This window comes from Chaetodon trifascialis, chromosome 19 (assembly GCF_039877785.1).
Source record: "Chaetodon trifascialis isolate fChaTrf1 chromosome 19, fChaTrf1.hap1, whole genome shotgun sequence".
Taxonomy (NCBI): Eukaryota; Metazoa; Chordata; class Actinopteri; order Chaetodontiformes; family Chaetodontidae; genus Chaetodon; species Chaetodon trifascialis.
Genome location: NC_092074.1, coordinates 6,253,942 through 6,276,563, shown reverse-complemented (window position 1 = coordinate 6,276,563; position 22,622 = coordinate 6,253,942). Strand labels below are relative to the sequence as shown.

Sequence of the window (22,622 nt, the reverse complement as noted above, 5' to 3'; positions counted from 1 at the left end):
GAACTACGCAGCAGAAGCAAATATGGATAAGAAAGAAATAAGTGACAGGAACTTAGGCTGATGAGAAGCAGAAGAATTACAGAATTACAAGGCAAAAAGACTACAGTTGTAGTAGCAGCTCTGTGAGGATGTATGCTACTTAAAGTGGCTTTGAACAGTATTTTTAGAATAACATGGGATTGTAAGAGTGATGAACCTACAGAGAACTGACAACTGAATCTACAGCTTCCCTTGGCTTTATGGAGCTTTATAGCAAGTTTGAGCTCCTATGCAATTTTTCAAGACCTGGTATGTTGTCTGGACCAGCAGCCTTGCAGGTGTTAGTCATGGAAAGTGATTTCTTCACACTGGAAGAGGAAAGGCACAGAACCTGGTTGTTGGAGGGTGTCTTCCGTGCAGGCGTATTGTTTCGTACCTCGAAAGCGGTGATGCGGTCGTACTGACTTTGGCAATACCGACATCCCCAGCAAGAAAAAGGAGTACATCTGAGTGGTCTCTCTGTTGTTCACTGATGACAAAATAGAGCTCACTGAGTACCTCATTTCTATTGTCGTTGGGGCTAGGAAGTATGTAGCTACCAGAAGAATAGCTGTAAATTCCCTCAGCAAATAGAGAGGCCAGCACTTGGCAATCATAGGGTTACGGCATCCAGCATCGCTGACGTAAACACACGCACCACTGTGGTGAGTAGAATGGTTGCAATAGCTGGCCTCTTTGAGCTAGCCGCTAGCCTACTTACGCCACCTGTTGCGACTCCCAGAGGGGAAGCGGCAGTCAAGACCAGTAATGTCATAGACAGGTGGGGTAATCCAAGGTTCTGAAGTTTTATTGTTTTTGTGGGTGTCAGATTGTTTTCCTTTGTTCTGCCAAAGTCTATCAGAAACTGACAGCTGTACTCAATCTTAATAAATACAAACATAAAGACATAGATAAATGTACACATGTAAATATTGTACTGTTGAGACTGACAGAAACTGCTGCGTCCATATGTGCTGCCAACTTGTCATCTATGAAATATTAAGGGATCATCAAAGTTATTACAAGTTTCCTTTGAGGAACATGCATGTCAGCGTTATATTTCATGGTACTTCATCAAATAGTCAGGGGATCATCAAAGTCATTAGACAACGTTGTCTGAGTACCATTAATATTTGTGTTTGTGCCAATCCATCTGGATGTAGAGATATTTCACTGGTAATGTGAAATCTGACCTGTTGGTGGCACTGGATGAAAAGTCAGGGAATCACCAGAGTCATTAGAATTCATCCTATGGGCACCGTGGATATCTGTACCAAACTTCAAGTCCAATCATCGTCCAATAGCTGTCGAGACCTTTCACTCTAGACGAAAAATGTGAAAACCTCATGGTAGCACTCAAAGGAAAGTCAGGGGATCACATAAACCATAAATGTCCAAATATAATGGCAATTTATGCAATAATCATTGATGTATTTCTACACCACAGTTTTGGACCAACTGACCAGCAATGCAATCCCTAGATGGCAGTAGTAATTGATTGTAATAATAATGATAACACAATGACTATGTCTTTGATAATAACAACAGCAAGAGCAAAAACCTACTTTTTGGGTCTTGAAGTTACTCCTCATGTTCAGCTCCTTCGTCATCATGAGCTGACATTAGCTTTAGCTCCCTGTAAAGTGTGAATGCTGGCCCTGAACCTGTGTGCGGTCTGATAGTGATGGATGAATTGGGTACATAGACAGAGCCCTCGGTGTGGCTGAGATAAGGAGCCCAGAAGAACAAGCAGCCGTAGCGGTGCCTGTCTGTCATTGATATCGCTGTTATCCACTGGCTGTCCAGTGTCCACAAACGCTTCCTCTGGTGGCCAAGAGGCAGTGATTACCTTGATGACAGAGAGGGTCATGCTTAACTTGGCGCCATATCACATTAGAACCTTGTCAGTCCAGTTTAGGTATGGATCTTGTAGATGTCATGAGCAAGAAGCCAGTGAAACCCAGTGAACACCTATTTGTCTGAAAATTCAGTCTGAAAAATTTTCCCAATCTATAAAAAAAATGGCGGATGACAGTTTCATCAGACACGAGCCAGCATGTTTGTTTTCTTATGTACACACTAAGGCTCTGTCAGGCTGCTCTTTTGCCACTGCTGTTGAGGTTTTTGTCATGAACATGATCTGCAAATTGAACTCAACCATCAACTCAAAGGAGAATATTATTATTTCCTTGGAGCAGAACCAAACCCGTTCTAGTGGCTAAACGTGTGTTGTCTTAGACTGAAGCTTTCATCATTCAGTAATTCTCCAACAGGATTAGAAACTCAAATAACCCTCGATAGAAATGTGTAATTGGATTCCAGACAGCCATATCACAACATTAAATCTGTGAAGGGTTTCAGTTATTCTGTTGTGATTTGATAAAATAGCACTGTTTTGTGTCAATGATAATGATAATTATTGTTATCAGCACTTCAATCAATTGTCCCTTTACCATGAATCAGGGAGTGATGTGTAAGATGTAGAAAATCAGTGAGAAAGAAAGTACACATTTTAATAGGTATTGCAAGATATTTTATATGTGGCATTTTAAAAATTTGGAAAGAATGATGGATGACATAAAAATAAAACTTTTTATATAATCAGTATAAATGTATTATCTGTCCCAAGACAGTAGCTTGGCAGTATTTCCCTAAACTTGCATATACATTACATTCCACTTTATTGGTTTAACGGCTGTGGCACTAAGTTATACTTTAACTTTCTACATTAACAACTAGATTGAAAAGATTTTTTTTTTTTGTAACAACCCAAAGTATCCCTAAGGATGAAAAAATGCTGACTTGTGGCTGGTGGGCTCCACGCCAGAAGAGTCTATAGAACTCAGACAGCTGCAACCAAAACTGACCGGCATTTGGCTGGAGTTTTGAGTTGAACTCCTCGTCTCCTCTTCATCTCATCCAGCTGAGGAGTTTTACCATCCTCCTCCACAATTAAAGCCAATGATGTGAAACCAAAGGGAGAGGGGGGGGCAGTCTCTGCGAGGTTTATGGCGGCTCAGGGCTCTCACCTGTCAAGACACAAGTGATTGTTATTAACAGCAGGGCCGAAAATGAAAAATTACATTTCTATCCCAAAAGCCGCCTTAATTTTGCATGGAAGAAGAATTACTCGTCTGCTCGGAAAATCTGCAGCGTCAACCACCAAAAACTTTCAGAGTGTAAGCATTCAGTGAGACACAGCAGTATTTCATGTGTTTGTATATATTGATCTTATTGCACAACTCCTCTCAGATATTTTCTTTTCAGTGCCAGCTGCAGATAGCAAAGGGAAAGCAGAAAAGCAGTGTATTTCTCATTAAAACTGTCATGTGAAGACATCGGGTTAACACAACGGAAACATGAGAATGGCAGCAGACAGCGCGGCGGGCTCTCCGATGAAAAGCTGGCTCAGTGAGGAAGAAAAGCATCATTTGTGAAAGAGTGACTGCTGTGAAATTGAGTACAGGATGCAGAGAAGTTGTTTACTGATGTTTACTCTTTGTGTGTGAGGAGTGCGGGATAGACCTCAGGATTAAATGCAAGGGTTTTGACCTCAATCAAGGAAATAATTACTGTTGCCCCTCCTATTGGTGGACTCCATAATTAGCAAGCAAAGCCCCCACAGACACACAATTAGTCTGAAAACAGAGGTGATTAAAACTATAATTCTTATTGGACTCATTAACATCTTTTTGGGGTGCCTTGAATGCTTTATTGAATTTGTCGGGAAATTCGATTCTGGCCCCTCTGTGAGGTTCCCACCAAACACTTCCCCATAAATTCTCCAGCCAGAATGCACTCCACATTATGCCCAATGTCTGCATCCAGATATCTGTCAAAGCAAGTGAGATATGATTATGGAATAGAGGGCATTTGCTTCAAGATAAAAATAAGTCAAGTGTGTCTGATTCCATCTTCCTCATATAATGAAGAGTAGTCATGATTGGCACCACTGATAAAAGCTATGGATCACATAAGCATGCACACGAGCACATATCACACGCACGCACACTTCAAAGCTGTTCTTTTCTTTCACAGTGTGCTTCAGTGAATGAATCACCATGTTTCCTATTATATTCTCTCAGAAGAACAAACAAACACACGCACACGCACACACACACACACACACACACACACACACACACACACACACACACACACACACACACACACACACACACACACACACACACACACCGCTGCTGTTATCTGTCATCACCACTGTTGCCTCTCCAGTCGATACAGATGCAGCACCCACTCATTGTACGGGTGTGTATAGGTGCGAATGTTTTGTTCAGGTCTTTTGTGATGAAATGGGACTGCAGCAATGAGGGAACTTTGGCGTTTTTGCATTTTCAGTTCTTTTTCTGTCGAATGAAAAGGCTCGATTACAAAACTGTCCCACCTTTATATGAGACCACTGACTCAGATTCATCACTTAAGGCATTCTCAGTGCTTCCATCATGTTTTTCTTTTCTTTTCTTACAGAATGCTGGTCAGGACTGAAAACTGAGGACCCATTGAAGCATTTTTAGTCTAATGTGTGAGTAGGCCAAAATATTTCCGGCCAGATATTACTTATTCTTTCTCTCTCTGAGCAATTTAACCTATTGAGTGGCTAAATGTGGCAGATAGTTCTTCAAAACATCAAAAAAGCATAACGTTTCCGTTTTGTAATATATATTTGAAATGAAAATAATATGAGGAACATGATCAACTTGGACATTTGTAACTACAAGGCATATAAAATGAAATGTTTCCATTGCAATTATGATAGCAGACATTAGTATCGGCTAATGTGCGCACAAACCTTGAAGCTTTGAGCTGTTATCACCTTACTGTGTTCAAATATATTGCTATCACTCAAAATGAATGCTTCATTGACTGTCTTCACTCCTGAAATCAGCATTCTGTTTCCATACCTTTGCAAATAATTAATAGATGACAGTACGTGACAACTTCCCCGTTAGTATTTGCAGCCTGTGGTGGTTTGAACAATTCGAATCATTGAATGGACTACGTCTCTGCTACCAACCAATCACAACACGCGGTTAAATTTCCATAGCCAATCACGATGCACGTATGCACAGAGCGGGACGCTGTGAATGTACAGAGACGCGGAAGTTTGTCTGATTTGCTCAGTGCTATTTTATCACAATTGTTTGTCAACAATAAAAATATCCAAATTCGTTGAATATGGTGTGAGACGCCGTGTCAGTCCGGTAGACTGTAGATTCATGTGGATGTATTGCTGGTAATGTAAGCTGAAGTCTCGAGGGTAAGTCTAAAAACAACAACCAGAACTCATCTTTAGCGAGAAGTTACGTTTCAGTTCCTTTTTAAACTAACGCTGCTGTGGCTATAGAAGCCATGATGAATTTATTTTTTAACTCTTGCCATAACTAACTCCATGTGGTTTCGTGGCATCTTTTCAGATTTAAGTTATTGTTTGTAAACTAACAATGGTCTACGTATCGTTGACTTCATTTAACTAAAAAAAAGTAACCCGTCACGATAGGTTATGTTTGGACTGAGAAGCTAACTTAGCTAGCTTTAGCGCATAACGTTAACGTTATAGTAGGTATGAAGTGTAACGTTAACGTTAGCTCGACGAATAGTGGCTGAATTTTATGAAGCATAAGGTTTCATTTCGGGGCTCCCGTAATAATGTAAACTTTACTCTCTAAACCCAAAGCTGAGGGACAATCTGGTTAAGTGTTGTAGCTAAACATTACGCTGCCGTTCCTACTAGACGAACGTGTACACAGCGTACGTCATCGCTACATGTCGTTTTGATCATGCTAACCTTAATTATTTTATCTTTGTTAGCTCTCACTTCAGACCGCAGCTGCTGGCAGAGATGGAGGAGCTCTACACTTTAGAGAGGGAGGTAGGACGAGGCAGCTATGGTGTGGTCTTTGAGGGCCATATGGCCAAAACAGGACAGAGGGTGGCCATCAAGCGGCTTCCTTGCAGCAACCCGGAGTGCATTGAACTCTACCTGCAAGAGCTGTGGGCCATGAGATCCACAGCCAAGAACCATGTCAATGTTATTGCACTGCACAGCTGCCTTCTGCAGACAGGGCCAAGGAGCCTGAAGCCCCTTAAACCAGGAAAACTGCCTGTACGTCTAGTTGAGAGCGTGCTGAAGGGCAGTGTGGTTGGAGCACCACAAAGTCAGGAAAGGAGCAACTCTCAGTCTAACACTCAGAGGAGGATCAATTCTGCTTCTAGGCTTCAGGACAGGACCAACACCATCCAGGCCAGGGCTAAGCTACAGAACAAGACTAAATCCAATGCATCTGATGCTACAACTCCACAAAGACCTCAAAACAGAGCCAGGAAGAGACCAGCTCAGAGTGAGGAAGAGGAGTCTGGATCCCTGCACTGCTTGGCCCTGTGGCTCGTGATGGAGTACTGTGATGGGGGCGACTTGAATCAATACCTGCTCTCCAGGCCACCAGATGCCCAGCGCAACCACAGCGTGGTGCGACAGCTCTGCAGTGCTGTGGCCTTCCTGCATAACCTGGGTATCACTCACCGAGACCTGAAGCCTGACAATGTGCTGGTCTGTGTGACACCCAAAGGCCCTGTTGTCAAGGTAGGCAGATTGTTGTGACGTTACAGTATTCACGTGAGATCAAGAGGCATCATCCTTGGGTCAGCACCCAACTTGTTCAAATTTAAAAGCATCACTGTATTTAATAGTTTATTCTCTGAGGAGGTGTTTAATTTTCACAGCACCAAGGGGCTCGACACACAATAAACAATATTATGGAAAACTTGAAAGAATAATTGAAAGTGTGTGGGGTGAATCCTTTAATTAAAGGCTAAATGAAAAAGAAAAACACTCTTTTTTCCTATCTAAATGTAGTTTTGGTCATGGTAGATGTAAAACTGTTGCTCTTCTCTGAGTAGAATAAATATGCAAAAAAATGTGTTGTTGGGCTGTAATCGAAATGAATTTCTTTATCAGTTAGTCTCTTGAGTAATTCATTATTTGGTCCATAAACTGTCAGAAAACAGAAATCGCAACTGCCCAAAGTCCAAGTTGACATATTCAGATATACTGTTTTGTCAGACCATCAGTCCAAAAGTTAATTCAGTTTATTATCATAGAAAACAAAAGAAATTCACATTTGAGAAACCAAAGGTAAGAAAATATTTAGCATATTTACTTAATGTATAATGATGACTGTGATTAAATCGATTATCAAAATAGTTACTGATTAATATTCTGTCTGTGTACTATTGATTAATCAACTAATTGTTCTAACTCTACTATATTGACATTTACACTAAGTTTCTAGAGTTCTACATTTGTGTAAAAACTTTTCCACCATCACAAGACATACTGTATTTCTTTTTCAGTGAGTCTCCTTGTCCATCCTCTAGGTGGCAGACTTTGGTCTGAGCAAGATGAGCGAAGGTCTGGTGGACGGTGATCTGACCAGGCAGCACTTCTCCTCCACCTGTGGCTCTGACTTCTACATGGCTCCAGAGGTCTGGGGTGGATTGAACTACACAGCCCAGGCAGACATCTTCTCCTTGGGTGTGATGTTCTGGGCTGTCCTGGAGAGAATCACCTTTGTGGAAGAAGGGACCACGCAGGAACAGCTGGGTAAGTGTCCAGTAGAGTCGATAGAGTAGACCAGAGACTGAGAATGCCTCCACACCAACCGCACTCGGGTGGAGATTTAGTTCTACAACACATGGTAATATGCAAATATGTGAATACAGATTTTGTCAGCATCTTTGTGTCCACGGCACAGTGTTAACGTGTTGGATAACATGCCACCATAGGCCTGTCATGTTGTATCCTGCTCACAGAAAGGTTGAGTGTGTGGTCAGGCAGGTGGATGACGCACCGCACTGAATCGAGTTTGACTTAATTAACTGGCACGTAATAAAAATGTCACATACTATACGTCATACATTCATCAGCCACGGATGGTACAATCATAAATCTAAATGGCAAAGCGATGATGATTTATGCTATGTACATTTTGATATGAATTATAGTACCCCTGCTTGTCACAATACAAGATGACAGTGTGTAATTCAGCCTTTCCTGCTCCAGAAGTGCTGCATGTGAGACCCCAGCTTCTTCGTCCCCACCTTTGAGTCCTGACACAGTGCTTTTAATAATATCGACCTACTTTAATGAAGATCAATTACATTTTGATTGTAATGCTCGTAAACGAATGTGTAGGTATTTGTGCAGTTTAATTTCATTAATTGTCATTGCATAGAGCTTTGATGTAGTGAGCTGGAGCCATAAAGGCTGTGAGGCTCTGGCCAATTCAATATGGGCAAGGAGAAGCACTTTGCCAAGCATTCCAGCCTAGCACTGCAGAACAGCATTTAGATTTTAATCTCTCTCTCTCTTTTTTTTTTTTTTTTAATGTCCTATTTCCTGTCAGAAACCCCATGTGGCCACAGGATGAGGAAGCGTCTTAATGGACGTAGGGCTCAGTTCTCTCTGCACTTCACTGTCAGAGAGTAATGAAATGGCTGTAATACAGATGTCTCATTTTATTCACAAAAAATGGGTCCGGCCAGAGCCGACCTGGAGGCATGAACCATTATCCCCAAGTTTAGTGCCTGAGAACCTCCCTGAGTCACTGATACTCCATTAAGCTGAAGGAAAATGGTTATGATTGGGGGGAGAGAGGGGTTCTAGTGGATTCAAATAAAAAAAAAAGGCAAAATGGAATTTAGCAGCCCTGATCACAGTCTTCTTTGTCAGTGAGAAAATAGGGAGAGGCAGCTGGAGGCTTTTCACAGACAGATAAAATGGTCCATTATTTTACTCCATCCTCTCTCAAGACCCACACACCCACGCAGTTATTTGACTAGGCAGGGGAGCGGGAAGAATACAGCCAAGAAGGAAGACACAACCCCTTGCGTTTGTCCTTTTTGAAGCCCAGTGCTTGATGTCAGTGTGGCTTTTTGCTCAGGCGGGTCAGGAAATCATCGGTTGCCTTTCACCAGGCCAGTCCTACACTTGACTGTGGACGTCACCTCCAGCGTTTAGGCAGAGCTCAGTGTGGAGTGTCATCAAGGGCGGAAGGCTTGTGCTTTCATAACAGCCCTGATGTTAACAGTGCTCTATTAAAATCAAGTCATGCTCACAGAAAACTGAAAAAAGGCTTAAGTAACAATTGATGCATTTTAATTACTTTCACAGATAAACCTCTTTTCATTTTGACTTGGCTACGTTTCAGGGATGCAGCTAATGATTTTCTTCTCCTTGTTAATCACCTAATTTTTGTCAATCAATCATTTAGTCTCAAATCTCAAATAAAGACAAATGACCAACCCAGGTTATTCGAGCCCAAAGTTTTATCTTTCACAATTATTCTGATCAGCAGCCAAAACACCAAAGTTTGAATTTCATAATGATATGAAAGAAAGAGGAGGGAGCTCATCCTGTTACTTCAACTTTGCCCGAGTTCTGACGTCCAGTCAGCCAGACAAGTTTCTGGAAATAGTGACTTATCGGAGCTGCTTCACCAATTTCCATGATTAGTTTTCATTTTTCCAGCTGCGAGCAGCTCTTGTATAGAACGACACCACTCTCTAACCAGAAACATGCAAACGCCAGATTTCAGGTTTCAGTTCTTCCCAGTGAAGATGTCTTAGCCTGCTTCAGGCTAAGCTACATGTCGTTTGTTTGAAAAACTGCTTTCCTTCATTCTATTTTTTCTAAGTTTCATGCACTTGTTCCTCCTCCAACCTTAGCCAAAATGCTGCTGACGACGTGGATGATGAGAGACTAATTTACGATGCTGAGAAGCAGCACATCTTACATGAACCACAGCTGAAAGAAAGCTACATTTGTTGGAATAAATTGCGTCTACGCTCATTTGCAAGAGGAGAAATGACAAGCAGTGACTAAAACAATCTCTTCCCTTCCTCACACTGCAACATTGCTTTTATTATACCTGGATAAGTTTTCACATCTATCCAGTGGAGTTCACTCGTTTGTTGTTTGTTAGGAAGAGGTCTTAGTAGGTAATATGGGACATTGGGACATTAGCGCTCACTGTAGCTTCAGCTGGGAGATGTGTGCAAACAGCAAGTCACTACATTTTATTAGTCTAGTAAACAAAGCTAACTCACAAAATGTCAAGAAATTAAGTTTTCTTACCAATGTTTTCCTCATCAAACAGAAAAGCACAACTGTACACCCTCTGAATTCAACTTTCTTTCTTTTATTGAATGAATAGAATAGAATAAATCTTTATTGTCCACCAGGGGTGGAAATTTGTCTCACAGTAAAATAAAATGTACACAGATAAAATTGGATACATTATAAACATTAACCATTAAGTACTGAGAGCAGTTCATGTCATGGCTGTGGTCCACATCCCATCAGTCACTTTACAGAGTTCAGAATACTACTAGCACTAGGGACAAAGGATTTCTTAAATACATTTTTAGTTGCCAGAGGGACTCTGTAGCGCCTCCTGGAGTTTAAAGGCTCAAAGTGGCTGGAGACAGGATGACAGCAGTCTGACAGGATGCTCCTCGCCTTCTTCCTCATCCTCCCTATAAAAAGTTGAATCAAAGGCTTCTGGGGTTTGCCAGTTATCTTACTTGCCATTGACACAATCCCAGACAAACTTCATTCAAAGTTGACAGAAACTAAATAAAAATCAACAAAACTGCTGTGGTTAGACCACCAGTCACTAACTCTGGTTTGGTCAATATAAACCTTTTAATCCGCAGAGTTAGATGTGACAGTATTCTGGCTCTACACTTGTTTTTCCCTGCTGCCTCTCTCCACCGTTGCTGGCCCCTTTGTGCTTCACGATTAGCTCGCTGGCCAAGAGTCTGCCACTGAACAGCAGCTCTCACTCGTTCTTCAAAGGCAGACTTGACAAAAATCGCCAAAAAAAAAACAGCCATTAATGGACTCAGCTGATATATTTTGTCCAGTCGCTCAGCCTTTAAACAGAATAAGTGTGTGGGTGTGTCTTGGGTCTGTAGGGCCTTTAAATGTTAGCCACACCACATATATTATCCACACTATATGCCCTTAGTGTGTCAGTTAAACAGCAAACTGGTTGCAGCTTATTAGCTCTGTTTCTTATGAACAACAATGCCATGATAGCAACTTAGAAAAGTATTTAGAAAACACATCTGCTAATTAAAAATACTCAAATCATATTGACACAGAGCTGCTGGATGCAGCTTTATGTTTACAGACCAAGTAACGCTCTGTCACAGCCTGCTGCCGGCACTTTTGGTAATGGACGCTTACATGCATGTTCACGTGTAATCAGGTAATCACACAAGTGCCCCTCAAAGTCAACATGCAGTACTTTTAACCCGCCCTTGGTACACACTGCCTCACAGCAGCATTCAGAGCTAGCTGGTTCTCATCACTGTGTGTGTTTCTGGCTATGATGAAACTGTAAGTAGGCTAGCTGTCTGGCAATATTAAATATAACACAAAGTTCATCACATAATGGGTTCATGATCAGATGATCTGATGCTGGATTATTTCAGCCAAAAGTGGAATGCATTTCATGTGTGTCCCAGTGTGTTCTCAAAATCTTCCACACACTTGGTTTTAAGGGCACTCAGGCTCTATTGGCGATTACTGGAAATATGTCACACCAGTAGGCACTTGACTACTTGCGAATCCATGCGTGGTCCGTAATCACAGAGATCAAGTGGCTCCCTGCAGTGTCTGTTGTTGCCATCAGTCAGGAGCCTCCGGCACGATGACTCAGCAGTGTCTTCTCTCGTGTTTCCTCTTTAGGTGCCTATGTGTGTAAGGGTCGCTCAGGCTGGTTGATGCCGCTGGGGGAAGCTTTGTGGGAGAACGCCGACCTCCAGCTGTGCATCCCTATGAAGTTTAAGAGAGCGCCCCCGCTGCCACCCCCTCCTGGTCCAGCGATGTGCATCCTGCTTTTAGACATGCTCGCCTCAAACCCGGATGCCCGTCCCCCAGCAGACCAGCTGGGGGCCAGAGTGCACTCTGCTCTGAAAGAGGACTCCCACTGACAGAAAGTGGGCTAAAGAGACCATAATGGCTATAACCACTGTAGCCACTACATGGAAGTATTGACCGTAGACCCCCTGACTGCAGTGCTTCCTACATGTGTAAGCAATAGCCACTTTGCTGCCACAGGGAAGTGGGGATAAGAAACGATTATTGGGATTGTAGGTGCTATTTTTGTCGCAGAAACGGAATAAACTGTGTAGGAAACCACATAAAGGGAAACCAGCAATGAAGTAGAGGGGGTCCATGCGAGCCCCTGATTGCACTGCAGACGAAACACGCAATGATATTTAAGTCCATATAGAGTTCTAGTGGGATTTAACTGAAGCTATATTTGATGTTAGCACCATGCTGTTGTTTAGACCTTGAATGCTCGACAGAGAATCGATTTTAGTGTGTAAATACGACTGAATTGAAAAGCAAGGGATTACTGCTGCTGCTGCTGCTTGTCTGCTCTACAGTGTTTTGGTGATGATCTCAGCTTCATTTCAGGTGTTCATTTTGACTTGATTTGTGGACCGTCAGCTTTCATTTGTTGAAAAGTGGAGCTGGCATTGAATTCTTTTATGCTAATTACCTTATATATGGATATTTCCAAAACATATCAATGTAGCATGGATCTAACAGGTCACTGGGCTTCCACATGTCTTAAATATGTAAAGTTAGCAAAAATAAAAAAAATAACCTTAAAGTTGTTATTGATGCTATGCTAGCAACAGGTGTCTATTTAATGCTAATGTTTTAGGGTATATTTTGGGGTGTTTTTCTCCAAACACATGGACATTGCATGGCGAACACCTCAGATTCATTGTACACAGCTGTATTTATTGCAGGGCTGGCTTCATACAGATGTCTTTTTCTGCTTTCTTTGTATTTAAATTTGTAATACTCGTCCTGACACATTGATATATGTCATGTTTGCTTTACACATGAATTTAAATGACTTGAAAATGTACATTTTTTGCACGGTTTTCTCCTCATAAAGTATGATCTGCTCATCATTTCATCTGTTCGCTCTGGGTCTGTAACATTTTAGGATGTTGATTGGTGTACGGTGTATGGAGGGTTTTGAAAGTTGTCAAACACGTGTCACATTTTTGTGATATCTGCACAGAAAACCAAAATTGCAAAGCAGCACAAAGTTCACGATGACTAACGATCACTAATATAGCATCCCCTCATGAACAGGAAATTAAAGCCAGGCATTAGGATTGTTGCTGATCATATCCACGCTGAGTCCACAGCATTTATTACTGTCATCAGTCTTAGTCATTGACAGTCCATATCTGAGATGACTAGCTACTTCAGAGCCTTTACTCACATGCCTCAAGAATTGATATATATATATTACAGCATGAATCATGTCCAGAAACCCTTTTGAAATTTAACATCATTAAAATAAACACGAAAATGTAACACTACTGTTATTATATTGTTGCTGAAGTGGAAATAGTGACCCACAAAAAAAGGGCCTTCATAATTAAAACAGCATGGTGTGATAGTACCAGTCCTCTCACCCCGTGCCTCAGCCTGTCCTTGAGCTCAGCGGCGTCCGTGATGTGGACGTCAACAGGAGATTTAAGCTAGTGAGGCTGGCTCACCTGACCTCTCTGCTCCCAGCTCATGAGGTTGCCTCTGATAGACCTGCAAACTTTAAGCGGTGTGAGTGAGTCCTCACGCTCTGCTGGCCAGCCAGCAGCTCAGCGAGTCGACCGATGACCTCCCCACTGCCCGAGAGAATTTAGAGGAATTGATAGTACAGGGTTGAATGTGTTACAAGTGTGGTGGGAGAATGTTTGCATACATATTCGTGATGGTATATTTGGTTCAGCCAAAGCTTCAGCAGTCACTTCAAGTACTGGAGGTATTTTTCAAAGTTCTGGTCTTTTCAGTGCAAATTTTCCTGTTTCCTCACTGAGCTGCATGGAGGGATGGTCACATTAAGAGGCTAAAGAGACGGTCTTCAGAAGGTGCCAACTTGATCTGGCTACCCATACTGCTGAAAGCTTATTCGCTTCAGCTGACTTCAGAGTGCATTGAGGAGGACTGAGGATTTGGTCCCCCATTTCTCACAATTGGTATCACATTAGGAAGGGATCAATTTGCATTTGTCTGGACAGGAGGTTTGATTACAGTGACTAAGAACTCTTTCAGTGTACGCATGGGACTTCCTCACCATTCCTGTGATCCTCACAGTGCTTGACGCTCAGTCTACAACCATGTGAATTTTCATACAGGACAAAGTGGTGCGTTGAGCTTAATGCTAACATGCTAAAATGCTCAGAGCGACAATGCAAAGGATTTGGCAAGTTAGAATTTTGACCTGATGATGGCATTAGATGAAACATCAGAGGGTCACGGCCGGCAGTTGGATTGATCATCTGGGAGCCATGAATGTTGGTACAAGCTTTTATCTGCACCAGTTATTACAGTTCTGTAATGTTTGTTTTCAGTTCAGTTTATGCCTGTGAATATTCTCATTCATCCAGGTCATTGTAAGCTTCAGGGCATTCAATCGTTCGCAACCGGACTTTGTCCGTTTGTCTAGGAAGACGTTTCGCCTCTCATCCGAGCAGGCTTCATCAGTTCATGCGCACCGGACTAGATAGGACAGCTCTAGTCTAATGAAATGGTGTTAGGTTCAAGTATTTATCCTCCGAGTGAGGCCAACCCCCAAAACCAAGGATGGTATCACTCTATTGTGAGGCAAACGATCCCCCATTAAGGCGGGTAGGGTGCGACCCTTAGGTGTCAACGACAGTCGTCTGCCTCGTTAGTGTCCCATTCTTGTCATTGGGAGGCTCCTTGAGCCATGTGTGAATGGCTTTGTTGTTTATTTTCAGAGGCTAAGTTTTTGAATCTCTCTGGAAGAGATGAAAGGACAGCATTGTATGTGGGAGATAGGTGGTGTCTCAGACCTCTCCCTCTGTTCAGAGACGGTTTTTCAACCTTGACATGGATGGCTTCTCTCACTCCTCTTTCAAACCATCTGTCTTCTCTGTCCAGAATATGCACATTTTTATCCTCAAAGGAGTGTGCTTCCTCCTTGAGGTGCAGGTAAACAGCTGAGTCTAGACCTGAAGAGTTAGCCCTTCTGTGTTGTGCCATGCGTCTGCTCAGTGGCTAAGTTCAGTTTAATTTCATTTAGTTTCCAGTGTGGCTTTACTCATTTCAGTTTAGTTTTTAGTGTTTCAAAATATTTAGTTTGTAGTCATTTTAGTATTAGTTTTTATTCCCCATATTTTGAGAGGTATATGTCAGGGTCTGCACCTCTAGGAGCATTTATTTTTACTCTATGTGTATTTGAATTGCTTACATAAAGGCGGTGACTACTGGTGGTGTCTTGTATTCACAAAAAAAACGTCCATTCGAGTCCTTTAAATCTTCATAATTGTAAAGTAAGACTGATGATGAGCCATTATTTACAGCAATGAATTGAAATCAGATAATGCATACATGAATGTAATGCATACATTATCTGGGAGGGGAGTAGAATACAGCCTCAACACGCCTGAATCCTTTTCCTCTTCTTTTACTCAGGTAACTGTGGCTGACAGGCCCTGTAACCTTCACTTCAGTGGAGTCGAGCTCAACTTGCTACACTTCTGCCCCGTGTTGCAGTGAAGATTAGACCAAACTCTGCCTCCTCTGCGGCACAAATCAGCTCGGCACAGACTCAGCGAGTGTGAGCGGAGGGAAAGTCCTTTCTGATTTCACAACTGATAGCAGGAGTGAGCAAGCGTGGAGAGAAAGCCTGAGTGTGGCCTATTCTTCAATGCGTCAGGGCTGCAACACCGACGCACAGCACAGCACAGTCACGACACAGCAGCCGCATCCAGGAAATTACGCATGGCCGCTCGGCTTCAATTGCTCCGTGCAGTCGGAATCTATATGAGACACAGGTCGCCGCATGAGCCTTTTGCGCTTTATTGCTAGCTATTTCTCAAATGACAAACCCTTTCCAGTAACAGTGTGGCTGAACGCAGCATTCGGTCATTGCTCAACAGACAGGTAACTGATGGAGATGTAATTGGAAAGGCTGTGTCAAATGAGCCAGTGAAAGTCTCTCATAGGGCAATCATCAGGGGTCCCCTGCTAGGGCATGCACCCTTGACATTGGGGAATACATTATAGGAGCCACTCATACACTGTGACCTTTCTATTCCAGCTTTTGGGCTATTCTCATTTAGCTTTAATTATTGAAATGTCCTGCAAAGATTTCTGCTGCAACTAAGACTTCTCTCACAGAGCAGGACACAAACAGACATTGAAACATACTTTATTCTTTGAGGCAAAAAAAAAAATAAAAAATAGTCAAGAGATGTGTTCACCATCTAGAATTTCCCAGAATACATGAAGCCCAAGAATGCATGACAGAAAAATATGAAATAGGATTAGCTGCAGGGCTGTAAAAAGCAATTTATGTAACACTAATATTCAATTTCCTGCCCTATAAATCAAAATTGAGCAATTACACAACGGCTGCCCAGCGAGAACACTTCCCACTGTTCATTCATCCCCTGCCAAACACTAATGAACGCTTGACTCGTAATGAGCTTCCTGGTTAATTGCAACATAAACATGATTAACTCAGACAAACATACAGAAATGCTGTCAGGGATACCTAGACATTCAGAATCCTCCTTTTGCCACATGACACATGCAACGTTTGAGTGGAATTAAACGTGTCTCGGCAGGACAGTTTGGATCAGCACTGCTCACTGAGAGAGCTCATGAGCAAGGCACTGTTGTTTCAATGTGGAAAGCTAAAAATCCCAACATGCTATCGTTTGTGTGTCAAAGAAACAGACTAAAATTTCACTTTAAAACAAAAAAACACTCTTTTTCTGTAAAGAATGTTTGGACCTAAAAGTGAACTAAAAATCTTGTCCAAGCTCTGGATTCATCCCAAATAACCTTCCTCCTCACACCGTGTCCTGCTGTGCACCAGATTAAAAAAAAACCTGGGCTGAGAGAAAAAAACAGCCATTATCTCCTCTGATGCCAAAAAACCAGAGCAAGTTTCAATAAATGAACTGCAGAAACTGTGTCCTGAGGATATTGTCTTGATAAATAAATGAATGTGTGCCTGTGTCCACTGTCCAGATAAAAACACTGTCCAGATTCAGTCCAGTCCAGGTCCATACAGGTCCTTCACCATATACGGCCCCTCCAACTCATATCCCATCTTCCTGTAATAGTTCCTCGTGCCTACACCTGCAAAACACACCAGAGAAGACAACTATTTTTGACCATTTTCCAGCTGGTAGATGTGTTGAAATCAGCTGTTTAAAGCGCTGCATTGGTGTATCAATCTGAAGTACACTGTACCTTGATTTAATCACGCATAAATGACATTGCTACAAACTAACCACGCACGCCTTCACACACCAGGTGAGTCCGTCATAACTCATTATTCTGCTGGTTTATGTAACAAACATCCTACTACCACGCCTCATTAATCCTCTGCGTCCCAGCCTCAACTTATTTGAGCAGAAGTGTTGCTTCACGTTTTACTTTTGAAATGCATCTGATGCTGGCATCACATACGATATGATGAGGCCATTTACAATGTGAGATACCATAGAATTAGGACTGAAATAGCATTATAATGAGGCAATCATATAAATTGCTTCACCAAACTATCTTTTTTTTTCTTCAATCATCATTGTACTAATTAACACCATCTGCCTCTGGCTGCACATTTGCACTGGTGTGAGTTGACATCATGTTGCTCTGCATCATCCAGATGACAATTTTCTGGAGAAGCTCTTTCTCGATTTGTTGAACTTTGTGTTCATTAATCACCACGCCCTCCTTTGTATTCCACTCCACCCAGCCCTTTTGCACTTTGTGCTGCTGCACATGAACCCAAATAGCAGGTGGAGGCCCACACGGTCTGTGCAGCCAGACCTACAACCATGAGTAAAATAGGGCTCCTTATATTAAAAACCAAAACACCAGTCAGACAAATGTTTAAATGACTTAAATATGTTGTAGAGGTGCAAACTTTCTAAACACTTCACACTCAAAAACTCAAATCCTAAATCATCCTGGACTAGGAATTCAAATGTTTTAACTTGCCCTAGTTTTACTTCCTCATGACAAAGTCATGATGTGGCTTAAAAAGATGATTGTACTTAGGAGAAGACCAATGATGCTGTTTTGTGTCTCACCTGAGATGACAGCCAATTTGCTAGAGCCATGTTCATCTCTGGCAATTCTCTCTGCCTCCTCCATCAGCATCATGCCAAACCCCTAAACGAGAGGGAGGGAAGGGATCAGATGAACAGAGTTAAGTCGTGACATTATTTCTCAAAACAGTTTGAGCCACTTATGATTTATTTCCTGGTTAATCTCAGTCTTTTGTCTCTGTCATGTGGGCCAAAGCAAACACACGCCAGGAGTGAGGTCCTACAGTGTCAAAAAAAAACCAAAACAGTTTCACAGCTGGTAAAGGCGTCAAAGTGTCTAGGTACAGTTGTGGTCGAAAGTTTACATACACTTGTAAAGAACATAATGTCATGGCTCTCTTGAGTTTCCAGTTATTTCTACAACTCTGATTTTTCTCTGATTGGAACAGATACTTCTTTGTCACAAAAAACAGTCATGAAGTTTGGTTCTTTTATGACTTTATTATGGGTTAACAGAAAAAGTGACCAAATCTGCTGGGTCAAAAATATACATACAGCAATGCTAATATTTGGTTACATGTCCCTTGGCCATTTTCACTTCAATTAGGTGCTTTTGGTAGCCATCCACAAGCTTCTGGCAAGCTTCTGGTTAAATCTTTGACCACTCCTCTTGACAGAATTGGTGCAGTTCAGTTAAATTTGTTGGCTTTCTGACATGGACTTGTTTCTTCAGCATTGTCCACATGTTCTCAATGGGGTTTAAGTCAGGACTTTGGGAAGGCCATTCTAAAACCTTAATTCTAGCCTGATTTAGCCATTCCATTACCACTTTTGGTGTGTGTTTGGGGTCATTGTCCTGTTGGAACACCCAACTGCGCCCAAGACCCAACCTTCAGGCTGATGATTTTAGGTTATCTTGAAGAATTTGAAGGTAATCCTCCTTCTTCATTATCCCATTTACTCTCTGTAACGCACCAGTTCCATTGGCAGCAAAACAGCCCCACAGCATAATACTACCACCACCGTGCTTGACGGTAGGCATGGTGTTCTTGGGGTTAAAGGCCTCACCTTTTCGCCTCCAAACATATTGCTGGGCATTGTGGCCAAACAGCTCGATTTTTGTTTCGTCTGACCACAGAACTTTCCTCCAGAAGGTCTTACCTTTGTCCATGGGATCAGCAGCAAACTTTAGTCGAGCCTTAAGGTGCCGCTTTTGGAGCAGGGGCTTCCTTCTTGCACGGCAGCCTCTCAGTCCATGGCGATGCAAAACACGCTTGACTGTGGACACTGACGCCTGTGTTCCAGCAGCTTCTAATTCTTGGCAGATCTGCTTTTTGGTGGTTCTCGGTTGACTCTTCACCCTCCTGACCAATTTTCTCTCAGCAGCAGGTGATAGCTTGCATTTTCTTCCTGATCGTGGCAGTGACAAAACAGTGCCACACACTTTATACTTACAAACAACTGTTTGCACTGTTGCTCTTGGGACCTGCAGCTGCTTTGAAATGGCTCCAAGTGACTTTCCTGACTTGTTCAAGTCAATGATTCGCTTTTTCAGATCCGTGCTGAGCTCCTTTGACTTTCCCATTGTAGCGTTTGTATCCAATGAGCCCTATTTAAATGGCCTCAGAGAAGTCACCAGCTGTAGTCACTCATAATCACTCACAAGAAGTTAAGAGGCCATGCTATGAAGCTCATTTCATTGACACAACTTTCTAAGTCACCAAAATTGCTAATTCATGTTGCTGTATGTATATTTTTGACTCAGCAGATTTGGTCACTTTTTCTGTTAACCCATAATAAAGTCATAAAAGAACCAAACTTCATGAATGTTTTTTGTGACAAAGAAGTATCTGTTCCAATCACTCTATCAGAGAAAAATCAGAGTTGTAGAAATAACTGGAAACTCAAGAGAGCCATGACATTATGTTCTTTACAAGTGTACGTAAACTTTCGACCACAACTGTATCTACTTTATATGCAGAGTGTGTGTGTGTGTGTGTGTGTGTGTGTGTGTGTGTGTGTGCGTGCGTGCGTGCGTGCGTGCGTGCGTGCGTGCGTGCGTGCGTGCGTGTGTGTGTGTGAAAGCATAGGCACCTGGTGCTGGAACTTGCTGGGGTCTCGGCTGCTGACGGGGACGACGCTGCCGTAAACGTGCAGCTCGCGGACGATGGACACGCCTCCTTTCAGCTCCGGACGGAAGGACTGCGGAGAGCAGCGCCGCAGACGCAGCAGGCCAATCAGGATGTCCTGCTCCGGGTCCTCGTAGGACAGGAAGGTCTCCCAGCCGCCGTTAGCCACGTAGTCCCTCCGTACCAGCTCCACCTGAGCACACACTCGTCTCAATGGTTGTGCACAAAACACACCCCACCCGACAAACATGTCTGACTGTAATGTGAGTGCGCTTCATCTCCAGGATGCCGAACATTACCTGGTAAGGCCTGACTTTGTGGTGGATCTCCTGAATGCCCACTTCTCTGGTTCTCACATCTCGACACTGCACACAGAGAAACGTTCAAACCAGTTAAGTTACCGCGGTCAATTTGAAATCATAAAAACTAAACTACATATTACTTTAAAGGCTTTCGGTTCCATGGATGAGCTACAGTTGCATATGATTTTGATTTATATTGAAAACAAAGTCGACAGATTTCTGCTCTGCGTGTTTATTGACACGTACAGTAAAGTCGCATTAAGCTGCAAACTGGTTGGAGAAGCCAGGTTGAATTTGAACTGAGATACAGTAACACATGTCTGATGCAAGCGGCCATGAATGCTGTCTTTAATAATAAATACTGCTGTAAAAACCAACATTTAGAGAGAAAAGAGAAGAAGCTGCCACTGATGTTAGTGTGTTGTTATTTCAGCCTGATGGTTAATAAATGCCTTGCTTGTTTCTAACAGGCGCTTCCAGGAGGCTCTTTACCCCCATAGGTGTTTCTGATGAGCAGTTTGGATGAGTCTCTTTATCCTGAGGCTGTTTTGGTGGAAGTTGGTGAGGGGTCTTCTGCTTCACGTGTTGTGCCGCTGGTGAACCTGGTGAACCCTTGCCTGATATTTTCAGGCTGGATGGATTTGACTTCATCAACTTTTTTCATAAATTCAATAAAATATGTGGGGGTTGGGGGCATGGACGGGAGGGTGCTTAAAATCTATGCTCCAGCAGTTCTAAATTATATAGGGCAGGTCTTTAATTCGTCATCGTAGTCTGTCATAGCAATGTATTCAAATTATTGGGCCAGCGTTGGTCTGTTGGCAGCTGCCACCACCAGCGTTCTACGGTGCTCGTTTTGATCACATCCCAGCTAGAAAAAGTCTATTAGCTTCCACACTCTAAATAAGCTGACATGGTGTCTTTTAGTCTAATGCGAAGGGCCTTTGAGTCTCACCTCAGTGCCCATGTCCTTCATCCTGGCCAACGCCAACTCTCTCAGGTTGCCGTGTTCCACTCCGGAGCTCACCAGTGGCATGGGGATGTCCCTGATAGGCCGAACAAGAGCAGGACACAGATGATGCATAAGATGATGGAAGAGCAGCCTCAAAGCGGGATAGCACAGATTCAGCCACATAGGAATAAACCTCCATCTATCCCTCCAAATGTAACTTCATTTGTTTCATACTGCTGAATATTTCATTTCACATTCACTGACAAAATATTTTTCAGCAAACTACGTGCTGCTCACTGCATTTAATTCTATTTTAAAGTCCTTACACGAAGAATTATTATTTTAAAAGACTAGTGTGTGGGATTTACTGGCATCTAGTAGTGGCACTCTATATTATTGAAAACATATTTAGGAATATTTTATTCTATTTCTGCCACATTCTGTTGACAGATCCCCATAAATCTTACACACCGGTCCTTTAAAACCCTGTTCATATAACAGAAATTTCTGCTCGGCCTTCCTTTATTTGACAGGTTTAGCGCCCCGACTTAAAGCTGTACTAAGACAGTTTTGACTACTTGAGGGAAGATAACCACAGCCCTGATATCTTATCAAGCAGAAACTGTTTTTACACACAATGTTTTGGAAAAATCACCTGCATTAACATCAAATGTGAAAAAGAATGTGATTATTTGTACAGTATGGAGTTTCTTTAATGAAGCTTTAATCTACTGTCGCCTGTGTCCAACCATCACCATCAGGCCCATTCATTGTCTCACCTCTGCACCCGGTAGACTCGTGTCCAGGGCGGCACCAACGCCAGGATTCGGGCCACTAGGTCCACCAGCGCACTGGGTGTGTAGCTCTTGTAGCGGCCCGTCTTCCACAGCTCATACAGACCCGTGCCTCGGATCACCAGTGTTGGGTACAGCTTCAAGCCGTCAGGTCTGAATGCTGGATTCTCAAAAAACTCCTGCAGGAAACACACAGATCCATGTAAAAACATTTAAGTGTGAATCACACTTCTCTGTCTTGGCAACCCATTACAGTTTGTTTCCCTTTAGTCTTCTG

The 22,622-nt window shown here is 42.6% G+C and overlaps 2 protein-coding genes across 3 annotated transcripts in view; one reads left to right on the top strand and one right to left on the bottom strand.

Annotated features, from left to right (window-relative positions):
• The first annotated feature begins 5,111 nt into the window (after nucleotides 1-5,111).
• On the top strand, nucleotides 5,112-13,035 carry LOC139347752 (serine/threonine-protein kinase pdik1l-B). Its single transcript, XM_070987514.1, has 4 exons — nucleotides 5,112-5,296; nucleotides 5,848-6,619; nucleotides 7,414-7,639; nucleotides 11,792-13,035. The coding sequence occupies exons 2-4, from the start codon at nucleotides 5,879-5,881 to the stop codon at nucleotides 12,034-12,036; spliced, it is 1,212 nt and encodes a 403-aa protein (XP_070843615.1). The 5' UTR covers nucleotides 5,112-5,296; nucleotides 5,848-5,878; the 3' UTR covers nucleotides 12,037-13,035.
• A 2,400-nt stretch (nucleotides 13,036-15,435) lies between these two features.
• Nucleotides 15,436-22,622, bottom strand: part of elp3 (elongator acetyltransferase complex subunit 3) — a 28,195-nt gene continuing 21,008 nt past the window's right edge. For both annotated transcript variants that reach the window (XM_070987599.1, XM_070987598.1), the window contains 6 exons: nucleotides 22,331-22,524; nucleotides 21,555-21,645; nucleotides 20,597-20,662; nucleotides 20,263-20,490; nucleotides 18,211-18,292; nucleotides 15,436-17,251 (listed from right to left, as the gene is read on the bottom strand). In XM_070987599.1, coding sequence (XP_070843700.1) covers nucleotides 17,160-17,251; nucleotides 18,211-18,292; nucleotides 20,263-20,490; nucleotides 20,597-20,662; nucleotides 21,555-21,645; nucleotides 22,331-22,524 — 753 coding nt within the window. In that variant the 3' untranslated portion in view covers nucleotides 15,436-17,159. The remainder of the gene's footprint in view (nucleotides 17,252-18,210; nucleotides 18,293-20,262; nucleotides 20,491-20,596; nucleotides 20,663-21,554; nucleotides 21,646-22,330; nucleotides 22,525-22,622) is intronic.

What these genes read in the sequence shown, in the direction of transcription:
- LOC139347752 (XM_070987514.1), top strand. Translation starts at nt 5,879, where the DNA reads ATGGAGGAGCTCTACACTTTAGAGAGGGAGGTAGGACGAGGCAGCTAT. An exon ending in CCAAAGGCCCTGTTGTCAAG is followed by an intron (nt 6,620 to 7,413) that starts GTAGGCAGATTG and finishes TCCATCCTCTAG; the next exon opens with GTGGCAGACTTTGGTCTGAG. An exon ending in GACCACGCAGGAACAGCTGG is followed by an intron (nt 7,640 to 11,791) that starts GTAAGTGTCCAG and finishes TTTCCTCTTTAG; the next exon opens with GTGCCTATGTGTGTAAGGGT.